At 38.9% G+C, this 22498-nt stretch overlaps 5 protein-coding genes, 1 long non-coding RNA gene and 1 pseudogene across 7 annotated transcripts in view; 4 read left to right on the forward strand and 3 right to left on the reverse strand.

Annotated features, from left to right (window-relative positions):
• LOC111333262 (uncharacterized) overlaps positions 1 to 400 on the reverse strand; it is a 2703-nt gene extending 2303 nt beyond the window's left edge. For both annotated transcript variants that reach the window (XM_022938805.2, XM_088748411.1), the window contains exon 1: positions 1 to 400. This exon is cut by the window's left edge. In XM_022938805.2, coding sequence (XP_022794540.2) covers positions 1 to 271 — 271 coding nt within the window. In that variant the 5' untranslated portion in view covers positions 272 to 400.
• Positions 1 to 1197, forward strand: part of LOC148740193 (protein argonaute-2-like) — a 20657-nt gene extending 19460 nt beyond the window's left edge. Inside the window, exon 21 of the mRNA XM_088748405.1 lies at positions 400 to 1197. The gene's annotated coding sequence lies outside the window, so the exon portion shown is untranslated. The remainder of the gene's footprint in view (positions 1 to 399) is intronic.
• Positions 1198 to 4569: 3372 nt separating this feature from the next.
• On the reverse strand, positions 4570 to 6936 carry LOC148740195 (uncharacterized; annotated as a pseudogene).
• A 4839-nt stretch (positions 6937 to 11775) lies between these two features.
• On the reverse strand, positions 11776 to 18184 carry LOC148740196 (uncharacterized). The gene is made up of 2 exons (XR_015996531.1): positions 18072 to 18184; positions 11776 to 12327 (listed from the first exon to the last, which is right to left on the reverse strand). It is a non-coding gene; the product is annotated as an uncharacterized LOC148740196 (long non-coding RNA).
• Positions 12060 to 16451, forward strand: LOC148740197 (uncharacterized). The gene is made up of 2 exons (XM_088748432.1): positions 12060 to 12345; positions 16029 to 16451. Exons 1-2 carry the CDS (start codon positions 12060 to 12062, stop codon positions 16130 to 16132), a joined length of 390 nt encoding a protein of 129 aa, XP_088604558.1. The 3' UTR covers positions 16133 to 16451.
• Positions 12795 to 14014, forward strand: LOC111343114 (uncharacterized). Its single transcript, XM_088749137.1, has 3 exons — positions 12795 to 12846; positions 13010 to 13251; positions 13691 to 14014. Exons 1-3 carry the CDS (start codon positions 12795 to 12797, stop codon positions 13868 to 13870), a joined length of 474 nt encoding a protein of 157 aa, XP_088605263.1. The 3' UTR covers positions 13871 to 14014.
• Positions 18185 to 18390: 206 nt separating the features above from the next.
• On the forward strand, positions 18391 to 22317 carry LOC148740198 (uncharacterized). The gene is made up of 3 exons (XM_088748429.1): positions 18391 to 20156; positions 20735 to 20800; positions 21725 to 22317. Exons 2-3 carry the CDS (start codon positions 20793 to 20795, stop codon positions 22263 to 22265), a joined length of 549 nt encoding a protein of 182 aa, XP_088604555.1. The 5' UTR covers positions 18391 to 20156; positions 20735 to 20792; the 3' UTR covers positions 22266 to 22317.
• The last annotated feature ends 181 nt before the right edge of the window (positions 22318 to 22498 follow it).

Here is a 22498-nt window from a genome sequence, read left to right on the forward strand (position 1 = left end):
GAAACAAAGTCGGCAGGGCAGTGTCGTGTGTTTCCCGTCTGCCGTTCAAAGTTTTTCTGTAGGCTTCAGGAGAAAAATGAGCACTGCAAATACGCAAGTTGTTGGCCTTTCCCGTCTTCGCCTTCGCTGCTTCCTCTGCAAACTTTTTGTCCGCTCGGCGACAAAATTTTATCCAGGTCCCAAGCCTCTTGTCCGAAGGAAAAGTAAAATACGAAAGATCCTTTCGATTGTGATTTCCATTACTACAACAGGCGACTGAACAATAAACCATATTATGAATAAAACATTAGTACTATGAGCGTCCATGTTGGATTTTTATGCACGAAGCCTCGCTTTCGCGTCCAAATTCGGGACCAGTCTCCAGGAACGTGAGAACTCGGAAATGGGCTATTGCATCGCGTCTTCTCAAGTAGTTTAAGGCCTGGGTCAGGAGATTAAATTGCCTTAATAAAATAAACAGCCATATCTCCATAAATATACAGCCGATTTCGCTGAAACTTTCATGGACGATAGATATCCATACGAACTTTTACCTTATGGCAACAATGCCGACGACGACGGTCACGTATCGGGTCACGTGATCAAAACGCTACTCAATCGGTTTTTATCGGAATTGGTAAGATTTACACACACTCGTTACTGATCAATGAATGAGAAAAATACTCAATAAAAAATGCTAGCCATCTACGTTTGGAATGAATTTCCTTCGTTCCTTAAAAAAGAGATTAGAGATTTTTAGGAGCTGAGAAGGAACTTTTCTCAACTTAATGGTCTTTAGATTGTTATCAACTCTATTCGGAGCTTCATTCCAAACGAGAAGATAAAATTTATCAACACCTTCTTCCATTTCGCTAAAAATAACTGCTTGAAATGAAAAATTCGGCACCGGCGATAGCATTCTGACTACCCCTTTTTAAACTACGAAAGAAGTAGCCATTTTGTTTCTTTTCGAACATAATACATGAACAAGACTTGACTACCACATTATACCGCTGACCAAGAAGGCACAAATCAAATATGGTGGTTATAGTCGTCAGGTCGATCACCGGACAAAATTAATATCTGATGGGAAAGTAAAACTGCTGGCTTAGCAAGCCAAAAAACAAACGAATTATTTTTTACTGCTCTAGTATTGTATGTTTTCATCTCTTGTAATTGTAAGATACTGAAATGCTTCAATAATATTACTTCAACTTGTTTGTTGCTTTTTTCACAATTTCCACGTCCGTGACCGAAAGAAAATAAAAGATGCTAAAATAAATTAAGAGATGTACTGTGGGACTCACTGCATGGGTTGTTGTTTCCCATGAAGTCATATATACAACAGCTTTAATTTTTCTCTTCACATGACAGCAAAATCAACCCACAACATGGACCAAAATTGAGCCACAGGAGGTGGGAGGTGGAAGGGAGAAATAACTGCTAATATTAGTGCTCCATGTGTTTAAAAATTATAATCCTGCTCTTAGGTCTTATGAAAATCTGTTGGTAAGAAATGAACAGGGATTTCAACTGGCCTGGCAGCAAGAAAAGGGTGAAAAACAAGGTTATTCAAACTTCAAATTCTCCCCTCCCACCCCATCTTGATGGAGAGATAATTTGCATGTGCACTTTGCACTAATTTCCTGCCAGCTCAGTTGGAGGCATCTGTCCAATTTCATGTGGTACAAAATAAAAAAAAAGGCAAAAAAAAATATTGAGTGAAAAATGAAATAGAAACAAAATGTAAATTGACATGGAGATTGACTAGGGATTGATTCGCTCATGTTTATTTATGGATTACTAAGTCCCTTGCCCAAAAAAATTTTTCAACAAAGGACAATGAATCAGAAAAGGCGTATAAAAGCCAGCAATTTGAAGAGAGATATCAGCTCTAAATGGAAAATTTCAAAGAATTTCCCCATTTACATGTGAGCAAAAGTAAGTGTTTCTTTCCATAAATCTTTTGAAGGTCACTAAATACTTACAGGTAGAAAAATAAAGCACAATTACAAAAAAGTATAGTTACATCAATAGGTCTTTTTCTCAAGAAATATAAGGCCATTGATAACCGAATTTCACAGTGGTCACCACCAGAAAAAAAGCAACAGTATCTAAATGCATATTCTATGGAAAGCTGGCAGAAAACTGCCCAGGGTATAAAATCTCTGCACCAAATAGAATGCAAATGCTGTCTCTTAACAACACCAGCAGAGAGTAGCCTCTTCAAAAAAAGCACAGGTTGTGTGGCAAGCAGAAGGGAGGCATTCACAGAAGTAAAAAGTCAAGCCAAAGAGCTTTAAGGAAAAAAAATCTTCAAAACAACACCAAAAGAAGTGAAAAACGTAGGGTCAGTGATATATAAGGAATTCGACTCTGAATGTAAGGAGCAACTGGTAAAGTCCTTTACAGAAGTCATGTCCATGGTTTCCGAGGCTGGGTTGACAAACAAAGTTTCACCTGTTAAGGCAAAAAAAAAATCCGTAAAGAAGAGAGAAAATTAAAAAAAAAAAAAGTATAGAAAATTTCTGAAAAAAAAATTATGTCAACCTTCACCTGGCTCAATGAACATATTTTGCAACCAGGAAAAGGCAAAGAATGGTAGAATGTTTTGAAACCATTGATGAAGCAAAAGGGAGGGTAAAAAATGCCCCAAAGCGGAACACCTGAAGTCATACAGCCTGAAAAATTACACAACAACCTAAACCGCAACCCCAAATCCAGATATTGTGCCAACAGGTATGAAAACCACCTGGCAAAAATACAAGTTCTTGTCCTGAAGGCCACTAGGCAACTACAGTCTGATACAAAAGTATGGGATGCAACCTTCTTAATGCAGAATAACTGGCTTCCCAATGCTAATGACTATGAGTTATCAGATGAGGTAACAAATACTCTTCACAAGAAAAAAGTTGCTCTGAAATTGCTACAATCCTGGAAGATGATTACAGTACATTTGTAAAGTATTTTGATCAAGCATTCTTACCTAGTTTTATTCCCTTAAATGATTTAGTCAGGTCATTTAAAAAAGGTAATAAGTCACTTGAAAGTGATTGTTGTCCATCATTTTTACCACCAAAAGCTTCAGATTGAGAGCAAATTTGTTACTGGTAATTAACACTTATTTACTAATTGCTCACCTTCATCATAAGCGAGTCAAAGATTATGTATGACCTCAGAATAGCTGTGCTGTTGAGCTATCTTGTCCCTATGGATTTAAAAAAAATACACTGTGAACATGAAATTAGAAAAGAAGTCTCAGGCAACAGTTTACATTACTTGGCTTAAAATTCTACCATAACTTAGATGGCTTTAATTTCACAAGTTGGACAACATATCCTGATGAATGTGGAAGTTGTATAAGAATTTAAGTAAAAATCATAGTTAAGAAAAGGTAATGGTCAGATTCCTATTTGCCATGTTCATGTAGGATTGAGAATGTCTGTGTTATTCGTCACAGGCTGGCAAATCAGTCATTGTTAACTAAGGTTAAAGACGACATCCCAATTTAGTTTGTCACCTCTCTTGGGATCGATTCAATCTAAAACATAGATATGTATACTTTAAATTTCGCTACACATGTATAAGAACACAACTGTTGACACATAGCTTTTTGCTCTCTCTCATTTACATGCCTTGTAGATTGAGTAATGAACTCTCTTTGTTGAAGCTCATATAAATACATTTACCCACAAAAGTGTTGTACTATAAATCACCGTTAAATTTCTAGCTCGAGATTGAGCCGAGACATTTAAATTTGGTAAACAACAAAATTTACGCTACGGGTAAGTCTTCACTCCGCGGTTTATTAATTTCCACCTCATCCTACACTGACGAGAATGGAAAATTTCCGAAACATACCAAAACATTTGTAATCTATAATTTAGTAAACGAAAAAATGCGCTTTCCTTGAATAAAACGCTCGTTATTTGGATTTACGCCTCAGAGCATTATGGAAGCTACGGCAAATTAGAGCTAATTTGCCGAATGAAACACAAAAATACCACTCACCTCAGCTGTAGACCTCACATCTGCACGAAAACAACGTCTTCTAAAAAAATTTCGGTAGATACATCCATGTTCGCCTTCCAAAAGCGTAAAGGCTCTCTGATCTAAACTTCGAACGCGCTATGCGGTAACGGCCGCCATTTTTTTAAGTCTTGAAACTCTGCTGGGGGTCTCAAACCAAGATAAAACCCAGATGGACGCTCGGCCGATCGTTATTAACAGCCAGACGTAACTACCAACTCTCAAGGGTTTAGAGTATGAAAGCTACGTGAGCGGGGTGGTTACAAAGCTTTATGTAAAATCCACGTGATCAGAAGAACGAAAAAGATCTTTAAGGGATACTAACTATTTAGAGGGTACTCTGTCTTCAGCATTGGGATAGTCTTCGTTTAAGTATGCTTCTGGGAAAGACTAGAATGATTTTCGAAGAAAGTCAAGAGCACTCAGCTCCTTCTTTATTTTTAAAAATAAGATTTTGAGATATTTTTTTAGACGCGGAACAGCATAATTGTACTTCTCTTTATTATTATTATTATATATTTTTCTCCTCCACCTCACCCTTTTTCTTTCGAGGGAAACAAATTTAAGGTGCTTTTATTCAAAAGTCAGGGCTCGTTTCTCGCGTCCAATTGTACAAACAGCAATTTAGAGGATATACGGCTTGAACGAGGAATTCTCCTTCCGTTGCAGGTGTTTAAGTTAGTACAAGTAGCGCAAACTTCAACCAAAACGCAAATGATCAGCTGGTAGAAAGAATTCGTTGCGCCATAGCAATTCTCGCGATATTTTGCAGATAGAATTTAAGCAATTATTGGTTGCTAATGTACAGAGTGTAATTGTATTAATTAGAGTTGTACGAATGAGCTTTTCAAGACAAGAATAAATTCTTCATGTCATGTACTGCTGCTTTAACTATCTGGTCTTATCTTAAGTAATCATGCAGGGAAGGAGGTTCAATTTCAAAAAAGTTCGATGTGAGGTTTCTGTATAAACATGTTATTGCATTTTGAATGAGTGCACAGACTAGATACATTTTGCCAACTGAACTCAAACCAATTTTTAGATTACTTTTAAAATCTAAGGCCTTAAACGACTTGACAACATCACCAAAGGTCCACTCTACTGATTCCCTTACGGAGCTCATGGAGCTATTAAAAGCTTCCGTTGCTGGAGTAATAGCATTCTGTCTGAATGGAAGCTGTTGGTACACTCGTATTGGGTAAGCTGGGTCCCCATAAAGGCAAACAGGGTCTCCATTTGTGTTTTAACACAAATGGAGACCCTGTCTGCCTTTATACATTTAAAAATGCATACTGATCCAACCTGTCGAGTAGCTTAGAGTCTGCAAGTATCCCTGCATCATGCCCTCTACCTTCTAGGAAAAAAAAGAAACTTGTATTTCAAATGAGATGCAGTTTCGCAAAGATACCATTTCATACGTGCTGGAAGTGTTTGGCATCACGAATACTATAGACCAAAAATTACGTAATACATTTCTTTTACTAACCAACTGGGCCAAACAGGTTGCCTATCAAACCATTTGGTAAAGTTACGGACTGAGACTTCAAGGAGTGAACCCTTTTGTGGCCGTTGAACATTATTCTTTGTTGTTGCGAGGGTCTGCATATCGGTCTAATCGTTCCGTCTATAAACCCGAAACAATTTTTGTAGTGCAGCCCCTTTATTCGATATAGCATCCGTGTGGGTGTTGAAGTCACGTGGATTCAGTAGATCATGATTCCACTGACACAGTTTGTGACCATGTATATCGTAAATATAATTCATCACCGTATTTGATATCATGCTAAGTTCAGGAACCGGTCGGCCGAATCGTGCGAGCATGTCGCTATATCGGCAAGGAAACGACATTCGCCTGAGCAAAATACATAGCCCCTCTAACTTGTCGGCAGTGGTTCTCTGATTACAGTGGAAGGTGTCCGGTAGTCGAAGCGCATCAGCCAGCAGTGGAGGGTCCTTTTTTTCAACTCTAAACTCGGACTTGCACTCAGGTTCCTCGATACTCTCGATACTAAACCTCGCGTATTTTTCGTACGAAAACTCAGGGTTTTTAGACGAATTCTCTTTCAGTAATAGCAACAGTTCCTCATCTGACACCACTCCTTGGTCATGAGCGATTAAAAGTGATTTTCTCACATCCCTTAAATACGGCATGTTGCAAATTACGGCCACATTTCCTTTGTAAACAATGACCAAAAACGTGACAGCTGTGATCAGCTGTCACGTCCGTGGTGACGCAGGTGTCCAGCTTAAGTAAAAAATTTCGCGCCTAAAACGTCGTTGTCGATCCAGTCTCCCCCGGTATTCTGACGTCCGTGACATCAAAAACGTCTGATGCTTAAGCTCTCTGGTGAGATTTAGCAAGAGGACGAGAACGTCATTTCAGAACGGAGAGCGCGTGGAATAGTCTGGACACGAGTCTTGCACGACTTCCGGTGATGGCGTTACCGGTCTCGCAACATATTTAGGACGGCATTTAGATGGTTTTCCCGTCCTGATCGAAACGTCTGAAATTTGTATTCATAAAACCGGTTGAAGAGGTGAGAGAATCTCTTAGAATTATACAAATAAAAGTTTCCAGGCCAGGTGTTTCTCACTGTAATGTTTATACGGCGTTTTGTCCAATTGCTCTCCTACATGGGCCTATTTCTTCTTACAGCTGTGAGCGAAATTTATCAATTGATTAACAATCAAAACTTAGCGTCACGCATTTCAGTTGTTGTTTTTTTTCTCTCGATTTTGTGGGTTCGTCTCTTACACAGTTTCTTATTTTAAAGGTACGCTGACAACTCTTAGAAAGATAAACTTGCGAAATCTAATGTGATTTTAGTAAACAGCATGAGCAAGTTGATCAGTTTATTTATTGAAATTCATGCAAATTTTTTTTCAGTCTGTTGTTGTCGTTGTTTCCGCGATGGATGCAAGCAGTACAGAAAGCTCTGGCCCCCCAAAAAAAGTGAGAATGAAATGTAATGTTTTCGTAAATAAGTGTAAACATTTTTAGCAAGCAATTTCGAACGCGAAAAAATATGCATCTAGATAGAAAAGGAAAATGTAAAATAATGCAAATCATTAAAAACTGGATCATTGGATAATGCAATTAAAGACTTTTTAGCGGCTTAGCCATTATGGTATATGAGCCAATATACCATAATCTTCAAATATGGTAAGCGTACGCGTCAGCTTAAAATCAAAAGGGAGCTAAAAAATCCAGTTTCTTCTTCCAAAATAAGAATTTCTTGGGGGCGTTTTTAATAAAACAATTATTCCACTCGCGCTTGTTGGATATGAGATGATTATAGCCAACGAGGCACGTAGCGCCGAGTTGGCTATCTATCATCTCATATCCAACACGCGCTCGTGGAATAATTGTTAATCAGCCATGTGTTTTTCTGGATGACACGATATTCAGATTAGAGGAGTAACATCGCCAAATATTTTGGCATTTTTGCTTATTTTATGTTCAAGTAACTTTATACCAGCTTAAGACAGTAGGTTTTTTTATATGCCCACTTTTCTAAGAATCTTTTGTTTATGATTGTCAGTTATCAGATCAATCACGGTGTGGACTGAAGGAAGAGATATGAAACTCTTGCGAGCTGTGGCAGCTGAAGGGGTTTTTGTCAACAATAAAGCGGGAAGCAGAGAGAGAGGAGCACTATGGCAGGCTGTTGCTTCTGACCTCACAGTGTGGCAGAGGGTATGCCCGTCATTTCACGGTCAGTCAGAGACCGGTATAATATTCTGGCCGAGAAGTGGCGCTTAAGAGTGAGGGAGGAAGAGAGCGAGAGTGGTGGTGGGGATGAAGAAATGAATGAAGTTGAAAAGCTGTTGGAGGAGTTGGTGGTAATGGAAAGGGAGTCTGAGATGAAAAAAGGGCAGAGGGATGAAGAGAAGAAATTAGTGGAAGGAGAGAAAAAGAAAGCAGTAGAGATGAGGGAAAGAGCCATGGAGAGGCTAGGACAAACCAAAAAGAGGCAAAAAGAAACAGAAACGATGAGGGAAAAGGGGAGAAAAAGAGAAGAAGATCAGGAGGAGAGGCATTAGAGTGGTTAAGAGAAAAGGGAGACACCATGCGTGAAATGAAAGAGCAAGAATTCAGGGATAGAAGAAAAGAAAGGGAGGCCCAGAGGTCTCAAAATGAACAGTTAATGTTGCAGATACAGGCCCAAAATGAGCAAATGAAATTTTTCCAACAGCAAATGCTACAGCAAATACAGCATCAGCAACAACAGCAAAATCAGCAACAACAACAATTTCTAATGTTACAGCATCAGATGATGCAAGTTTTGTCGCAACAACTTTCAAAGAGAGATTAATTATATCAACAAATTTTCAGTAAACTTTAATTAATACATTTATGTATTATTGTTTGAATTTAAGAGTTTTGTATAATTATGAAACAACATTTTGTTTGAAATGTAACCTTTTTTTGAAAAAAAGGTAAAGGCCAATTATTTTTATGAAAGAAAAGTTTTGGTCAGCAGGCCTTCGTAAATTTAAATGTAATGTGAATAAAAAAAGGGAAAAGAACAATTTTTAATGTTGAATTCAAAATAATTTAATGGGTGCCTGTGTTACATGATTCAACTGCTTTGAAACTTCTTTTTCAAAGAGTACTACATACTATCAGTACAAAATGTGTTTACCTGCTAAAGTAATTGGTATACTATGCACCATTGATATAGTGGCTGTAAATGTTACCCTGGGGCCAGGGTTTGGACACTTTTGAGGATTTTGACATTTCAAGAAATTCCAGTGAACCTTAGTCAAGAATTACACAAGAATGATGAGTAAACAAAAACGCTTTGCACTCATAGAAAGCCTACTAATTTTCCGCGATTCTCCGGGAGCCAAACCTAAATTCCAAGACTATCCAGGTCCAGGAGGTGAAATCATAAAATTCCATGACTTTCTGGGGTTTCTAGGTCTCATATGAACCCTGCTACCAAATAAATGAAGGATTAAAACTAAGAAAAATGTTAAAATTACAAAGATGGGTAATGCCACCAAAATCTACACTTTTTGAAAAAATCACCAAAAAACAGTGACAAAAATTATTGCACTTTCTGTGCTGAAGAGAAATATCACTCAATCTACATGTCATTACCAACAAATTTTTTGAAATTTGTAATCCTCCGCTAAGAGTAATGAGTGAATATGTGTAGCCATGCCAATGAAAATTTCTACATCCCAACATTCATATAAAAAATTTCCATCCAATAAATGGCACAGAGTTGCCTTCAGTTCATAATACATTAAAAAAAAATTTTCTTTAACATTATAAGATTGACAAATTTTACAGTACAAGAATACCATTCATGACTGATTCACAAGTTACACAAAGAAATTTTCATCATTTCATTGAGGTGACTGGTCAAGACAGCTGACTGGTTCCTTACTAAAAGGTTATTGTAAGATTTTGGACTTGTATATAAGAACGATCCTTCGCAGTAAAGCACTATTTAAGCAATAGTGGAAATCAGACCTGAAAAAAAATTTCAGGCCTGTACGGGATTCGAACCACTGACCTCTGCGATACTAGTGCAGCGCTCTACCAATTGAGCTAACAAGCCAACTGGGAGCAGGCCATCAAATTAATTCGATATAAACCCGTAGATGATAAATCGAACAACAACAAACATATGAAACATATGAGTGAACTGCGGTTATGAGACGTATATAAGAACGATCCTTCGCAGTAAAACACTATTTAAGCAATAGTGGAAATCAGACCTGAAAAAAATTTATCATCTATTACGAATTTGAAGTTTGAATAACCTTGTTTTTCACCCTTTTCTTGCTGCCAGGCCAGTTGAAATCCCTGTTCATTTCTTACCAACAGATTTTCATAAGACCTAAGAGCAGGATTATAATTTTTAAACACATGGAGCACTAATATTAGCAGTTATTTCTCCCTTCCACCTCCCACCTCCTGTGGCTCAATTTTGGTCCATGTTGTGGGTTGATTTTGCTGTCATGTGAAGAGAAAAATTAAAGCTGTTGTATATATGACTTCATGGGAAACAACAACCCATGCAGTGAGTCCCACAGTACATCTCTTAATTTATTTTAGCATCTTTTATTTTCTTTCGGTCACGGACGTGGAAATTGCGAAAAAAGCAACAAACAAGTTGAAGTAATATTATTGAAGCATTTCAGTATCTTACAATTACAAGAGATGAAAACATACAATACTAGAGCAGTAAAAAATAATTCGTAATTCTCAGTAAAATTAATTTGATGACCTGCTCCCAGTTGGCTTGTTAGCTCAATTGGTAGAGCGCTGCACTAGTATCGCAGAGGTCAGTGGTTCGAATCCCGTACAGGCCTGAAATTTTTTTCAGGTCTGATTTTCACTATTGCTCAAATAGTGCTTTACTGCGAAGGATCGTGCACATATACGTTTCATAACCGCAGTTCATACATATGTTTCATATGTTTGTTGTTGTTTGATTTATCATCTATGGGTTTATGTCGAATTAATTTGATGGCCTGCTCCCAGTTGGCTTGTTAGCTCAATTGGTAGAGCGCTGCACTAGTATCGCAGAGGTCTGTGGTTCGAATTCCATACAGGCCTGAAATTTTTTTCAGGTCTGATTTTCACTATTGCTCAAATAGTGCTTTACTGCGAAAAAAGAAGATTTCTCGTTCAAGACACACGGAAGTTTGACTGCAAAGCACAGATAAAAATGCGAGAAATTTTATTTTTTGCACAGCACAAGTTAGTTCCACACGTGTATTGACAGAACGAATTCGGTTTAATAAATCCGATACGCGGTATCACTGTCCAAAATTCATGCTACATAGTCACCTTAATGACTGGAACGACGATTCACTAAAGGTGGTCTTGTTCTTAGTTATTAAAGACACTTCGAGCTTCCTGATGTTTTTTTTCTCTCTGTCTGGGACGTTAGTGTGGTCAAACAAAGCTAACACACTGCAAGCACCAAGTTATCTTTTCATCCACATAAACGCCATGAATCAATTTTAAAACCTGACAGAAAAGTTGAGTTGAAGCAGCGGGAAAAGCTTAATTGTGCACTGCATCAGAAGCATTCAGTTTGTATCACATGATTTCGAGTGCAATTTGGAATAAATAAGCACGATTAAACTATTTCAAAGACTAACAAAAATGCATGAGCCCGTAGGACGAGTGCAATTTGTGGTCTTTAAAAAAATTTACAAGTGCTTATTTATTCCAAATTGCACGAGAAAATCATGTGATTATGTATTAATAATATACATGAAAATGTACGAGGTGGCTTCTCATAACTACGCAGAAGAAAAGTGCGCGCATCAGGTGCAAAAATAATTTATTCAAACCCTGCAAGTGACAATGACCTTGACCTTGACCTTCACATTGACCTTGACATTGACCAATCAGAATGTCTGGTTTGTTTCTTTCTTTGCACTGAATTAACCCTCTTCTGCACTGAATTAACTGAAAACTGCATTCATATGAACCAATCAGAACTGAGAAATGTTTTCATGTATGTTACTAACTGTTAAAAGGCATCCATTGTTTCCCTTCACGTGTATGATTTTTCGTCTTTCAGATTCAAGAAGACAGCAAAAAGAGACGGGAGACTGCGTCTAGAAATTTGCGAAAAGCTTTAGAAGAAGGGATCGCTAAGTACGAAAGAAGGATTTACATTGAACTACCTCTCATTACAGACCACCAGAATCACTTTGTTGGCGAGGTAACTCAGTGTTCCACACGAATTAATGCAACGGTCAATGAAAAAAAGTACACGACGGGCAAGCCGGTCAAAGTGTGACATAAAAGTGCCAGTACATTTTTCGCCATGATTTCGTTTTTCTTGTCGTTGTTAAAGTACAATTTCAAACATTCACACAGTACAAAAAAATGGCAAAGGAGTAAATAACGTATAGGTGTACATTACTAGGGCGTTCCCACTTGAAATAGCGAGAATTTTCACTGTTCGAGTTTTTTATTTCTATAGGTTGCTGGATTTTCTCAACCCCTTGATGAGAAGATCATCAAGAGGATCCACGAGCTCACTGCGGAGGGAGTCAAGGAAATATATGAAATGAGACGGCATTTGAAAATCTTGGTGAAAGAGGTCTTGTTTCGAGATGATCAGCAACCACAAGACACAAACCGCCGATACTTCACTAGGACATCTGACCTGCGCACGCACATGTATCGAACTACGGTCAAAAACTGCATGTCAAGAATTGATCAGGCAAATGTCCACATGAAGACAGATGAGTGGAGAAAAGTTTACAACGCTGATTCCTTTTACTTTCGTCCCCACTCAGAACAAGTAGACACGCCTATGGAGGTTCCAGTCTGGTCTGAAAATGAAAAAGAAGGTGATCACTGCAAAATGAAGCATTAGGGTTCTTATTTATAGCGTATTGTTTATGGTATATCTGTGATCTTTGCCCCGCCTTGACGAGACATCCCTTGATTTTACCTTACCGCTTTCTTTTTTGTTGTTGTTGTTGTTGTTACAGATGAGTTGGATGAGGAAGTACGTCTCACTCAAGAGGGGGGAGAACAAAGCAAGAAATTGTTATTTGTGCATCAAACAGCATGGCAAAAGCGACTCCTTCGCCTGTATGGCAACCACATCTGCCTTCTTGACGCTACGTACAAGACAACGCGATACGCACTACCTCTGTTTTTTCTGGCGGTAAAAACTAATGTTGATTACCAGGTGGTAGGGTCCTTCGCGACTGAAGATGAAACTGTGTGTTCAATAAAGGAAGCCCTTGAAGTATTAAAAGAGTGGAGTCAAGACTGGTCACTACATCTATTCATGACAGGTAACTGTTCACAGGAGATACAAGCCGTTGAAAATTTTTTCCCAGGTAAGTCTGGTTAACGATACCCCAGCCCGCATTTAAATTTCAAGATGCATCGGTACGCCCCTGAAAATAATACCCCAGGATTTCCAAAAACAAGTCGTTCCCTCTTTTTTGGCCGCAGACGGGAAAGTTTGGCTATTGAACACACTTTTTCAATATATTTTAGAATGCAAAGTACTGCTTTGCGACTTCCATCGGGAACAAGCCTGGGAACGATGGACGTCCAAAACGGCTAATGGTGTTGTGGCACAGAAAGAGGAACTGCTCGCCTTGCTGCGAAGAACAGCACATGCTTCCACGAGGGAGGAATTTGAGTCCGCTGTGACAGTGCTGGCAAATTTCCCCGTTTGGAAAAGCAACAGAGCCTTACGTCACTGGTTCCAAGACACGTGGCTGGCAGAGCGAGAGGTTAGTTTCTACAGCAATCATTCGTCAATAAAAACCTTAACACTAACGTCTAGTCTTCCCTTGATACAAAGTTCAAAAGATGGTGGTGAGATTGAATAGTGAGGGTTGAGAAATAGAACTGCAACCTCCACCCAAGAAGTTCATGCTAATTGATCCTTTCTGATTAATTCTCTTTGCATTGACGCTACTCAAACATTTTCAAATGGCGAATACTCGGGATGACAAAGCTGTTAAGCGATGCTTCAGTCTCCCTCGCTTGGTCCGGACGAGGTAAAGTTCCATCGCCAAGTAAAGATTTAAATTTGAAAAGCGAGGAAATCAATACCCGTAGAAATCTGGGATCCGTTGGGAAAACTTTAATTTTAAGATACCTTACTAAGAAACCCTGCGTCAACAAATTTTTTATTCGTACAAACACCACTTTATGTTTTCTTTTCAGAGATGGGTCTGGGCTTTTCGGAAAGATCGTCTCCAAGTAGCTGTCAACACCAACAACGGTCTTGAAAGACAAAACGAGGATTTCAAAGACAACCACCTCGCTAACCATAGGGATAAGAGCCTGAGTGAAATGCTCTCCGTGCTCATCACCGGTTTTTTACCAGAAAAGTACCCAAGGTAATTCTGTAATTACTGAACATTGAGGGGCGCGTAGTGGGTTAACGCATCAACAAATAATAATGAAAAAGAGAACAATTCATTTTGCTTTTTTACACTTCCAAAGGATAGTCATTTAGTATCAGTACGTGCTCACTATACTTTCGGCTACGAGAAAAACACATGTGCAACTAACGCAGGGGAACAGCAAAAGTTATGTACACTCTGCCCATGCTAAAATGCTTAACCTCTTGTCGTTTTCGTCTCCGTGCAGGTACATGGAGAAAAATGTCAGATGTCACAGAATGTACAGAACATACAACAAAGAGCTACCGGAATTCCTCGTCAACAGGCCAAGATATTTTGTGGAGCACTGCGAAGAAAAAATAAGTCTTGCAATGGATATAAACAAGAGCAGCATCAAGCCATCAGACACTGGAGGTGTATTTGAAGTTAAAAGTGAATCGTCAAGTAGGCAGTGGTACCGGCTGCAGTTTGGGGACAAAGAAGGAACATCACCCTCATGCGAATGTTATTTTTAAGCACTTCCCAGAGTGGAATTGGGAGAAACTGCCGCCAAACTATCGGAATTCGCCATACCTAACCCTAGACTACGATCTACTCAATGGCCGCAGTCCTTTGCCTTCCCCATCCAGTGTCTTACCCGAAGCCAATGGTGATAGTCCACAGCTGGATGAGCTACTGCCTGAAAAACCTTGGCTGTGTTCAAAAGAAAACGTATCCCCTATTCCTGAAACCAATATCCCAATAGGGTCCACTCATCACCAAAAGAAAAGTGAAGGGAAAAAATGCCGCATACTCTTGGATGAAATTCGCCAACTCACATTCGTAGTTCAAGATCAACAAGCGTTGGCAAATCTTCATAGGAAGCTATCGAGTCTTCGTGACGAAATACAACAGTTCAAAACATCAGAGGACGGACTCGTCATTGAAGGTCGTGAGAGCAGTCCTTTCATGAGAAAAAGCACAAAAATGGACAACAAGGCACGCAGCTCTACTGAAAACCGATGTAAAACTTCGCTACCAAAAAGGAAACCAAAATACAGATACACTGTGCGGGTGGGTGTGAAGGCTGCTATGAACCGAAAGACATGCTTTGTCCACGTACCTGTGACATCAACAACCAAATATGGAACTGCATTTTATAAAGAAACAAACCCTGCAATCTTCCCTGAGCATACAAGCAGTACAGAAAAAGAAGAGGAAACCAGTAATGAAGAAGAGAAAGTAAAAACTGTGAATGCTCGCAAATCCGATGAAACACCAACCACATCCAAAGGAAGTGAAAATTGTGAAAGAGAAACTGACGTGTATGGCAAGCGGGAATGTGATTTTGGAAAGCTAAAAGAAAACAGTGGTAAAGAAGACGAAATGGAAGGTTCATCTTCACCCAGATTATACCACAAAAACGAAACGAAAAATGAAAAGAAGGAAACTGTGAAGAAACCTCCTCCTGCAACAGTAGCGATTGACGACGACAGTTCGACACCAAAAATTTGGTTAACTTTACCAAATGTTTTCCCGGACGATCCGGAATCGCGACTCACAATCCTGGAAGCCACTAAAAACAACATCTTGGACAAAACTGGATGGCTATATGACACAGAAATCAATGCTGGCCAAATCCTTCTCAAGAAACAATTTCCCCTGATTGACGGCCTTCGTGATCCTGCCATAAGAGGTCATTTGGTTGATCCAGCAACATCTGAGTTTGTGCAAATCATAAATATTGGAGGACACTGGCTATGTCTTAGCACAATTGGGGTGTCACATTCTGGCACTGTCAGAGTCTTTGACAGCCTGTTCATCAAGCCACATACCATTGCAGTTGAACATGCTTGTGGAATGTTGCTGCATGCTGGTGATACAGTTACCTTCATAAACGAGAAGGTACAAAAGCAGATAGGTTCTGCTGACTGTGGTCTTTTTGCTCTGGCATTTACCACAGATTTATGCCAAGGTTTAGATCCAACGAATCAGAGTTACGATCAAGCACTGATGCGACAGCACTATGTCACACGTCTTGAAAGTGCCAATGTTACTCCCTTTCCAAAGACTTTAAGAAAGGTTCCTTCTCATGTCGTTCAAAACAAGACATTGGTACAAATTTTTTGCAAATGTCGACTGCCAAATGACAAAAAAGAATATGTTATGTGCTTTAGATGTTCCAGTTGGTATCACCCAGAATGCGTGCAAGTACCAGAGTGGGCAATCAACTCAAAGAGGAAGTGGCAATGCCAAAAATGTAAAGATCACAGAATATTAAGACTTCAAAACAGTTTGGTTTAAATATCAAGAAATTGATGTTACAAGTCGCAGCCAGTTATACTTAGAGTTTTATCAAGTCCATTACATTATTAAATTTAGAGTTACTTTGTTTTGAGAGAGGGAAATTGAGGAGCTGTAATATACTCATCATCATGGCAGGCACATAGTAACATTTGATTAAAGAGACTTTTGGAGGAGAGGGGGAAGACTTGTGACAAGCTGGCTGACATATACATAAACTCTACCAAATGAGTTAAGTGCTCAGTATTTGGATCACCTATGGCTCAAATTAAACTTTGCTTTAGCTTCAAGTTTAACCCTTTGTGTTTTTCTTTCTCTGTGTTTATTTTTCAAGTTATGTTATGCAAAAGAACATAAAAATAATAATTAATGCTTTTGAATGGAGCATGGTATAAGCAAGAAATCAAAGTTAATTTGGGTAACAAAGTTAAGTTGATCTTCCAATGTTATTTAATTTTAACCATTAACAATATTTGCCGTTTAAATTTATCCCCTCCGTTGTTTTGGATGTTGTGTGCAAAAAAAAATATCAAACAAACAATCAAGAAAGATTCAGCAACAACTGTCTTATATTGTGGTCAATTATCATTAAATACAAGGTAATTATATTATGATTTAATTTACCAAAGTGGCAAAGGTCTTTCACTGTCCATCCATAAATTAAAGGGGAAATCATTTGTAAAATGTACGCTATTCTATATCTTGAGTGTATAATTAATCATCCATGTGAAATGAAGGTTACTTATAATAATAATAGTTATATATTTATATTGCGCAAATTAACATGTGGATATGATCAAATGCGCATCACAACACTTTTCGGGGGACTTTGGCCGGACTGCATCAGCAGTTTACAAACAATCGAAGGAAACTTATTCGAAGATGCCCCCTCCCCCCCAATTCCCAGTAAACAGGCCAGACCACATCACAGTAATCTCGTGAGTGGGTTCTTTAACGTCCCCTGCCAAACCAAATTAACTAATTAATAGATGCAGGAGACGGGACCTACGGTTTATTCGTCCTTATCCGAGAAGACTAGAATGTCCATCCATTTCTTGATATGATAGAAAGGTAGCGTTAATTCTCCTCAGTTATTTTAAGACCTTGAGTGTTGGTCCTCCTAGGGCTCGAACCATCGACCTCGACCTCCCGCACAACAGTCCAGCGCTCTAACCAATTGAGCTAACCGGGAGGCGGTTGAAAATCAACTTGAAATCAATGTGAAAGATTTGTAAGATATTCAGACCCCTGATAACAATTACTGATGTGCTGATTTGTAGTATTTAAAGGTAATGATTTTAGAGGAGGTAGAGGAGGAAATTTCTGGATATGGAACTTTGTTGCAAACATCTGTTAAATCAGTTAAAAACTCCCTCTTATCACATTTCAAGAGTACATGATTGCCACACCAAAACTTTTTGTATTGTACATTGAGCACCATGTGATGATTATGGTTTCAATAATAGAAGGTGCTGACTTAAGAACTTTGCAAAAATATCTATGTACAAAGAAATAAATTGTGGTTATTTACTCAAGTAGCAGGTCAAACCATTCCTCTCTGATGGAAGTAACAGAAATTGTCATGGTGGTTTTGGTGGATGGAGAGAGAAACATCCACCAAAACCACTTTAATTTAATTTTATGTCTTATGATTTGATTAGCCAGAACGAAAAGTGCTAACATTTTGTGGAATATAATTCTTTTGCTTCCTTGAAGATCTAACATTGGCCATAGATAAAATTCAAAAAGTACTATTGATGGTTTGATTGATCACTGTTTTGGTGGATGTCCATGCACGCCTAACATCCACCAAAACTACCTAATACCTTGGCACCTATTAAAATATCGGAAGTATCTGCCTAAAATTGCGCGAAACGTTTTATAATAGTACCATCAAACAATAAATTAGTACTTACCAATTCTCGGGTGTAAAGTCTTGACGCAATTTCCCAAACAAATAGTACACTCAAGTCATCGGGATGAATCGGCATGTTTTCGTAGCTTCTTAATTATTTGAAGGTATACGTCACGAGGTGTCCATCATTCCATCTCAGTCCCTCTCGACCGAGGTGGTTTTGGTGGATGGCTGTACCGTTGCACTTATGTCCTCTTGTTGTAGATATGTCCTCTGACGTAATGTGATACAATGGCCAATCACATCCTGTGATCTATAGAGCGACACGCGGCTTGGGACTGGTTAAGAGATTCCGTTGCAGTTATGTCTTCAAGCAAAAGTGCTCATTCAAAGGGGTCGGGATAAGTGGAAAATTTGACACGTATGAGCAACTTCCAACTGATCTCAGGAAAACACGCTGTTCGCAATCTCTCACATTACTTTCCTTGAAGTTCTATCACTCCTTCGTTAACGCCGTATGATCGCATCGTTCTTCTAATCTAAACGTCCTAAGCGTGGAAGAGCAACTTGCTACGTAAATAACAAAGCGACTTTTGACCAAAGGATGCGTTATTGTTCACGCTTCATTTGCAGTCTTGCTTTATTTACAGACGTCATTGTTCGACTTGCGACTTCAATGACAACATTTTACCCATATCACAATTGTTTTATTTTCTTGAATAGTTTAAGAACGTAGATTATGGTTCTTCGGCATAAAATTATATATTTTTGACGCTCCGCTGATCTGCCGAGGTAAGATCGACTGAGAGGTCAAAGTTCTGATAATTTGTCTGCGTCACGAAGTCTTCCTTCAATCACAGAAGTTTGGCCTTCAGTTGATTATTTCGAATATCGTAGGTTCTTGCTGTATGGCAAAAATCTGAAGTAGTAGATTGTGAAATTTGAAATAGTGGATTGTGATGTGATTTTGGTACGGTTCCGCTGATTTTAGCTGTACTTTCTTTAGTTCTGTCTCTAAATCTCATTACGGTCCGGTTCCGCTGTTTTAAGTTGCTCTTTTTTTAGTACTGTTTCTAAATTATTGTCGGATTTGTTGTACTTTTGGGTGGATTTGTCATAATTTACCCCGTTTAAGACAAATTCACATAATGATCAAATCGAAATTCGGGTAAAGATGGCTATGGCAAGTCATTTGGATACATTCCACCTTAAGGACCTTACGGATGAATTTCACAGAATTTACCCTGTTTTTCTAGAATTCGCTGATCAAATGGAAAAACCAGGTAAAGGGGATGGCATATGGAAACTTAGCGTGTTAGCCACTTACGGATGAATTCGTAGAATTTATCCCGTTTTTCTAGAATTCATAAAAAAATGGAAAATCGGGTTAAAGATTGGCTATGGCAACTTGTGATCTAATTAATTCGGAGGATGAACGGTTAGACTTCACCCCGTTTTTTGTCAAATTCACTGAAAAAAAAAAATGGAAATTCGGGATAAAGATAGCATGTGAGCACTTCGGGTATGATTCACCTGTAACATGAAGGCTCAGAATTTACCCCGTTTTTCTCGAATTTGATCGGTGATCAAATGGAAAATCGGGGTAAAGATGGCATATGTACGGAGCCCTATAATACGGAGCCCTATAAGGGACACACATCTTTTTTATTTTAGTGCCACTTTTAGTGCCACTTTTACTGCCACTTTTAGTGCCACTTTTACTGCCACTTTTACTGCCACTTTTACTGCCACTTTTACTGCCACTTTTACTGCCACTTTTACTGCCACTTTTACTGCCACTTTTACTGCCACTTTTACTGCCACTTTTACTGCCACTTTTACTGCCACTTTTACTGCCACTTTTACTGCCACTTTTACTGCCACTTTTACTGCCACTTTTACTGCCACTTTTACTGCCACTTTTACTGCCACTTTTACTGCCACTTTTACTGCCACTTTTACTGCCACTTTTACTGCCACTTTTACTGCCACTTTTACTGCTACTTTTACTGCTACTTTTACTGCCACTTTTACTGCCACTTTTTGTGCCTGGGAACGAGTTTGAATTAACGCAAGCTCGTGTTGTTTTTGGAACAACATGGCGGAGAGAGCGGAAGCGCGGGAAACATGTAGCGATCTTTTGAAGGTAAGCTTGTGAATATTCATAATATCGTATGGTATCTTCATAAATATTGAAGTTCTAAGAGTCGGCTGAGCGGAGTGGAATGAGTTCATTGTTCTGCATTTCTGAATCACGTAGCTGTTTGTTTCTGTCAACACTCGTTGTCATTGTGCGAACTGTACTTGATGCGTTGCAGTAAGGATCAAATAAGCTAACCAAACCATGCGAACGAAAACAAAATCAGCCCGTCTTGAAATGTATTAGGCGTCCCGCTTTCATTGTTGTATAAATTAATGTTGTGCTCACTTCCTTAACAAACATTGTGTGTATAATATAAGCAACTGCTGGTTTTGTGCCGTGCCACATTAGTCAAACCTTGGGGTGTCCATCCTCCACAGGGCATTTGAATTAAAAAAAAAAAAAGAAGAAAATGGTCAATAATATTATTAAGCCCGACTTTATTGCCAGTTTACAAGTTACCCTTATTTTTTAACAATGGCCTGATTTTTTTCCGGCAGGTATGATTACTGTAATTTTTGGGGGCTTCCATTCCATTATGTATAATCCAAACATAGTTTACAGATTTCTTCATTTTTCTACAGGTTTGTAATTTCTTACAAACACGAGGAGTGACGCAGGAGATTATTGAAAGTTTTAGATATGAAAAGGTGAGTTATGCTTTGTCTGTGGGTACAAGAAGGATAGTTGTAACCGCAATAACAAATTGGCCACAATTTTCATGCTTCTAGCTTGTAGAGCAACCAGAATTCCGTTGGCAGGGTATGGGAACAACAGCAAAACTAGTTTGAGCTGCTAGGTAATTGTTTCAGGTGGGAATATATCCCTTGCCTTTTCTGCATTGAGCTATAAGATATTCTTACTAGGTATTTAATATTCCTTATAGCAACTATTTGCACCACGTCAAGGGCCGTGCTACCGAATTATTTGCCTGCAACCAGAGGTAACGCTCTCGCTCGAGACGAACTAATTGAAACATACTTTAACCTTGGATTTGCTGCTCAAGAAATTGTTTTGTTCCTTGCAATTGTGCATGGTTTATGTATTAGTCTGAGACATTTGAAAAGGATTCTAAGGAGGCTGGGTTGTAGAAGACGTCGCTTTAAAAGCGACCTAGATGAAATAGTACAGGTAGTGCAAGGGGAATTAAGGGGAAGCGGTAGTCTTCTTGGGTACAGAGCAATGCACCAGAGACTCGTAAATCATCACGGACTGGTTACTACGAGAGAAGTTGTTCGTCAGGTATTGAAGGTCTTTGACCCTGATGGAGTGGAACACCGATCAAGGCGTAGACTTCGAAGAAGGGTCTACCGATCTAAAGGGCCAAACTATTTATGGCATATTGACGGTTATGACAAATTGAAACCTTTTGGTTTCTGTGTCCACGGTGCCATAGATGGTTTCAGTAGAAGAATCTTATGGCTTGAGGTAGCATCTTCAAATAACGACCCCAAAATAGTAGCTCAGTTTTATCTTGACTGTGTTAGGCAGTTAGGAGCTACTGCACGCATTATTCGGGGAGACAGGGGAACTGAGAATGTGAACGTGGCAGCTATTCAACGATTCTTTCGCAGGTCCTCTGAGGATGATTTTTCCGGAGAAAAGAGTTTTATTTACGGAAAATCGACCTCAAATCAAAGAATAGAAGCATGGTGGGGACGTTTGAGACAGGGATGCGCAGACTGGTGGATAGAGTATTTTAAGAATTTAAGAGATTCTGGTTTTTACAATGATGACAACGTTATACATCGAGAATGCTTGAAATTCTGTTTTATGGATTTGATGCAAGAAGAGCTACACAGAGTTGTCCTGGAGTGGAATGTTCATAGAATTAGACCATCTACCAATCTGGAATCTCCTTCTGGAAAGCCAGATATTCTTTACTTTCTTCCGGAGCTGAAAGGTGCGCAAGGTTATTGTACCCCGATCGATGTAGACGAAATTGAAATTGCAGAGGATATGTGCGCAACGCGACCACAAGCAAAAGGATGTTGTCCTGCCTTCAAGGATCTGGCAGAAATGATAATGGAAGACGAGCGACTAGACACGCCCACTACCATCGACGAGGCTTCCCAATTATACTTTGCTCTCTTGGACCTTATTTATGACTTATAGTGATAACACACTTTAGCGCGAAAACTTAATGAGCTGTCAAGTAATGGAAAGAAGCCAAACTATCCATCTTTTTTCAGTGTTGTTATTGACTCCGCGTCTGACAGAATAGCACAGAACGTTATCAGAAGCGCTTAGGCATTGGCATAGTGCGCAATGTTCTTAAAGTGCATATGACAAGTTTTTTTTTTGGATGAATTTTCTTAGTTTATAGTCTTTGGTTCACGCCTGAAATA

The sequence above is a fragment of the Stylophora pistillata genome, chromosome 2 (assembly GCF_964205215.1).
Source record: "Stylophora pistillata chromosome 2, jaStyPist1.2, whole genome shotgun sequence".
Lineage (NCBI taxonomy): Eukaryota > Metazoa > Cnidaria > Anthozoa > Scleractinia > Pocilloporidae > Stylophora > Stylophora pistillata.

Excerpts from the sequence above, each read along its gene's own strand:
- LOC148740197 (XM_088748432.1), top strand. The coding sequence starts at position 12,060 with ATGAGACGGCATTTGAAAATCTTGGTGAAAGAGGTCTTGTTTCGAGAT. Across the intron at positions 12,346-16,028 it reads GTCTGAAAATGAAAAAGAAG|ATGTTCCAGTTGGTATCACC; the intron begins GTGATCACTGCA and ends TATGTGCTTTAG.
- LOC111343114 (XM_088749137.1), top strand. The coding sequence starts at position 12,795 with ATGACAGGTAACTGTTCACAGGAGATACAAGCCGTTGAAAATTTTTTC. Across the intron at positions 12,847-13,009 it reads CGTTGAAAATTTTTTCCCAG|AATGCAAAGTACTGCTTTGC; the intron begins GTAAGTCTGGTT and ends AATATATTTTAG. Across the intron at positions 13,252-13,690 it reads CGTGGCTGGCAGAGCGAGAG|AGATGGGTCTGGGCTTTTCG; the intron begins GTTAGTTTCTAC and ends TTTTCTTTTCAG.